General features: G+C 61.7%; 1 protein-coding gene across 1 annotated transcript in view; it reads left to right on the top strand.

Annotated features, from left to right (window-relative positions):
* LOC104498693 (5'-AMP-activated protein kinase subunit gamma-3-like) overlaps nucleotides 1-950 on the top strand; it is a gene marked incomplete at its 5' end in the record, with an annotated part of 2,579 nt that extends 1,629 nt beyond the window's left edge. The window contains 4 exons of the mRNA XM_010142105.1: nucleotides 8-173; nucleotides 354-391; nucleotides 602-748; nucleotides 834-950. Of these exons, the coding sequence (XP_010140407.1) occupies nucleotides 8-173; nucleotides 354-391; nucleotides 602-748; nucleotides 834-950 (468 nt within the window). The remainder of the gene's footprint in view (nucleotides 1-7; nucleotides 174-353; nucleotides 392-601; nucleotides 749-833) is intronic.
* Nucleotides 951-4,354: the final 3,404 nt, after the last annotated feature.

Here is a 4,354-nt window from a genome sequence, read left to right as displayed (position 1 = left end):
ACCCCAGGCCCCCACCGTCCCCAAGCCGCTTTTCCTGAAGAAAACGGTGCAGGACCTGTGTATTGGCACCTTCCGTGACGTGGCCGTAGTGCCCGAGACTGCCCCGATCTATGCTGCCCTGGAGATCTTCGTGGACCGCCGTGTCTCTGCCTTGCCAGTCATCAATGATGCCGGTACTTGAGGAGGGGACCAGCAACCCATCTCCCATCTCCCTCTGAAAGCGGCTCTGGCCCCATTCCCACCCAAAACCCCCTTCCTGGCCTTCGGGCTGCCCCTTGGGGTGCAGGGGGAGGATCACAGTGGGATGGTCCCCAGGGCCCCATCACCAGCCCCTGCACTGTCTCTCCTTGCAGGGCAGGTGGTTGGTCTCTACTCCCGGTTCGATGTCATTGTGAGTACTCTGTCTGTTTGCATGCCCGGGCATGAATGTAGCCCCCCATCGCATGCCTGGGCCCATGCAAACCCACCCCACGTGCAGCGGCACGCAAGTGCCACTGCACATCTGTCCTGTGCATCCCCGGGGCTTGGTGTCCCCCGCTGTGCTAGCACAAGGGGATGCGAGGACATGTTAGGGTGCTGAGTAGGGCCACCTGTCCTGCAGCACCTGGCAGCCCAAAAGACCTACAACAACTTGGACATCAGTGTGCGGGAGGCGCTGCGGCAACGCACCGTTTGCCTGGAGGGGGTCCTCACCTGCTACCCCCATGAAACCATGGAGGACATCATTGACCGCATCGCCAAGGAGCAGGTGAGTGGCTGAGGTGCCTTGTGCCAGCACCAGCCACCCCTGCCCGCTGCCTGACCTGCCTGTGATGCTCTCCCTGTGCCCACAGGTCCATCGCCTGGTTCTAGTGGACGAGAACATGTACCCGCGGGGCATCGTCTCCCTCTCTGACATCCTCCAGGCCCTTGTGCTCACTCCTGCAGGTATTGATGCTCTTAACTCTTAGCCTGCGATGCTCCGTCTTTCTCCACTTGCACCCTCCATTTCTCTCCACTTCAGGTAGGCGCCATCCCCCGCCATTGTGCACCAGTCCCCTCCCCGCCACTGAGTCACCCACACCTCCTCACCTCCCTGCTTGGATCACCAGCCTCCACCTCAACCAAACTGGTCCTGGGGGATGGAGGAGGTTGGGGGTGGGGTCCAGCAGGGTGGCACTGGGTGCCCAAGTGGGGATGTCAGGACTCAGGTGCTGTTTTTCCTTGGGGACATAATGATTACAGGGGATCCCATCTGGGGTCCTGATGCCTGGTGTCTGAGGAAGGTTGGAGGCATCTGCCACGGAGACACTCAGACCCACATCCAGGCAGCATGTGGAATGCAGGTTTTGCAGGTCCCTGGACTTGGTTTGGATGAGAGTTTTGGGGTGCGATGCACTGTAAGACAAACGCCCTTTTCTGATCTAGCCTCAAAGCCCCTATCCCAGGACCTGAGCCCCTCCAATGCCATTCCCAGGGGACACAGAGGGGACAGACCCCCACTCGCACACCCTGGACATGCTGCCCACCATTAGCCATGTGCACAGTGTGGCCAACCCACGGCCCATGGCTAGCAGAGCCCTCCACACCCTCCACCTGTGGCAGCCCCGAAACTGCTTGCTCCAGTGGTGGGGTCCACTCTGGGGCCGTGCTGGGACCATGCTGCCCGGCTGACTGCACCTGGCTCCGCTCACCCACTGCCTGGTGAGTCCTCGCTGGCAATGGGTGGGCATGTTTGCTGGCACCCATTTAGGGGTGAAATGGGGAGGGGAAGATGGCCCTGGTGCACAGCTGCTTCCCAAAGGTAATGATGCTTTTTTGGTGTGGTGGTGGGGAATGGGCTTGGGACAGCCCCATGCCCACCAGTTCCCCCCAAGCAGTGCCCAGCTGCATCGCACAGAAGGGGACTGGAAGTGGTGTGTGATAACCACACCACAAACAGGACCCCTGTAATTTCCCCGGTTTGGTGCCTTTGCTCACCCATCCCTGGTGCCCATGGGGGTGACTCTGTCAGGATCTCTAGGGAGCCCCTCTGGGCCAGCCCCCCGAGTCCTATCCCAGGGCTTACATCCAAGCCAGAGATGGAGGCAAGACCCCACTGTCCACTGAGGAGAGTTGTGCCACAGAGTGCCCAGCCCAGTGCCAGTGCCCGCCAGAGTGGGGGTTATGGGCTCCCATGTTCTCTTGCCCTGCAGGCATTGACCGAGCCTCGCTCTGAAGACACCAGGGAAGCGCCGTGGTCTCATCCATCTTGGGGGGCTCTTGTATGGCCCTGGGGCTGTGGAAGAAGGCTCAGGCCCCAGAGGCTCTCCATGAGGAGGACCTGCCTGCTCACAGCGGTCCTGGGGCTCGTCTTGAGTCTGGGGCCAGATCCTGCTGTCCTTGGGGAGGCAGGGAGTGGAGAAAAGGGGGCTCGGGGATGTCCTCTGCCAGTGAGCACATGGTGGTGCTCAGTGGGTGCTGTGCCAGAGGAGCTGTGCCATGCCCACAGCTGGGCATAGGACTTGCATGGCCCTGCAAGGCCCCGGGGAACTTGGCCACCCTGTTCCCATGCTACTGCCGGATTCGAGTGCCTCTGCCGCAGCTGCCCTCCTCGGTGAGCATGGTCTGTCATGAACGCCCGGTGCTCTGTAGCGTAGGCTCAGCTGCACACACAGGCTTATTTATTGTAGGGTCACATGGGGCTGGAGCGCCCTGGCAGAGGTGCAGCCTGCGCTGGAGCTGGTGCCAGGACAGGCGCTCGCACGGGGACCCTGTGCATGGTTTGGGGTGGGTATTTATTTATTTGCTGGTCTGTTCAGCCTTGCTGTAATAAAGCAGCCTGCTCCAGGAACCGCCGCCTTGCCTTTCTGGGGAGCAGCTGGGCATGGCTCCTCCAGAGAGAGCTGGGTTGGGGAGGAGGTGCTGGCTGCTCAGCAGGGCTCAGCCTGGGATGCCAGTGAGGGTGACATGGTCACAGGGTGGCACTTCTGCCTGTGTCAGTAGAGCCAGGGGCACGGGGAAGAGAGGCATGCAGCCTTCAAAGCTCCAGCATGGCAGGCATGCAGGTCCCCTTGGGGAGACCCCAGGGATGGCAGCCTTGGTGCCAGCAAGGTTTCTGCCTGCTGCTTCCCTCTGTCCAGCCAGGATCCCCACGTTGCAGGAAAGTGAGGGTGCCCCACACCCCAGCCCTCCAGAAGCCTGGACAAGCAGCACTGCATCCCTTGCCTGTGGCCACTGCCAGCTCTGGGCTCCTGTGATGGCCCTGGATATGAGCCCCATGTCCTTGCTTGGGGACGAGGAGAGCTAAGCCAATCCTCCTCCATTTGCTTTGCCTGGACTGAGTCCTGCCCCCATTCCTGTGACCCCGTATCAGCATCTCTGTGGAATAACAGCTGATAGTGAAAGGTCCCGGGTGCTCCACACCCCTCTTGTGCTGTCTGGCCCTGCCAGGTGACATGATACCAGTACCAGGTGGTGACAGGCTTCCTCCCCATCATGGGTGATGTGCTGCATTATTGCTCTGCTTGCCCAGGGCCAGGGCTGGCTCCATCCCTTGGGACCAGGCGCAAACCCCAAACCCTTGCCAGCACTCGACCCTCCCTGGGAAGCACGGGGGAAACTGAGGCACAGAGAAGTGGCTGAGGCCAAGGTCAGCTGTTCAGAGAGGACCCAGACATCCTGGCTCCAGGCACAGATCCACACACAGCTACATAAGGACGGGATGAAGGAGACACCGAAAGGCTGCAAGCCCCCTCCCCGCTTCCCACCCCTCCCACCACCCCCCCGCCTTGGCAAAGCTCCTGGGTCCCTGACACAACCCAGCTGGGCACGGGATGGGGGGATGCAACCCTCGTGGCATGTGAAAGGCACAGCAGCTCCCCAAGCCTCCTGCTGATTTGGGGTAGTGGGATACTAGTGCCCCAGGGGTGATTTGGGGGCATCCCTCATCCCCTCCATATTCCCCACAGCGGGGCTGAGAGGCCCCCGGCCCAAGCTGGGCAGGGGGTGGGTGCTGGGGTGGTTTTGCCTCCCTGACTGTCTTCATGGGACAGTGGGGGTCCCCACTTAGCACCCAGGGTGGGGGTGAGCGGACACGCAATCAGGGTGCCCCCGGGCGAGCAATGAACTCCAGGTTGATGGGCTTGTCAGCCACCAAGACGATGCGGGACACAGATGTCACCTCCACGCCACGGGGGTCCGGCCGCACCTCAAATGCCTGGATCATCTGTGGGGAGAATGGGGGTGGCAGTGCCTTGGGGATTCTCTGGGGCACTCATCTCAGCTCATGGTGAGTTATGCGGGGTGGGGTGTCTCCACTCACCCTGGCGAGGGCCAGGTGCATCTCCAGTTCGGCAATGCGGCGGGCGCCGCAGGCACGGGGCCCGCAGCCCAA

The sequence above is a fragment of the Buceros rhinoceros genome, unplaced genomic scaffold (assembly GCF_000710305.1).
Source record: "Buceros rhinoceros silvestris isolate BGI_N320 unplaced genomic scaffold, ASM71030v1 scaffold31918, whole genome shotgun sequence".
NCBI lineage: Eukaryota > Metazoa > Chordata > Aves > Bucerotiformes > Bucerotidae > Buceros > Buceros rhinoceros.
This window is presented reverse-complemented; position numbering and strand designations above follow the sequence as displayed.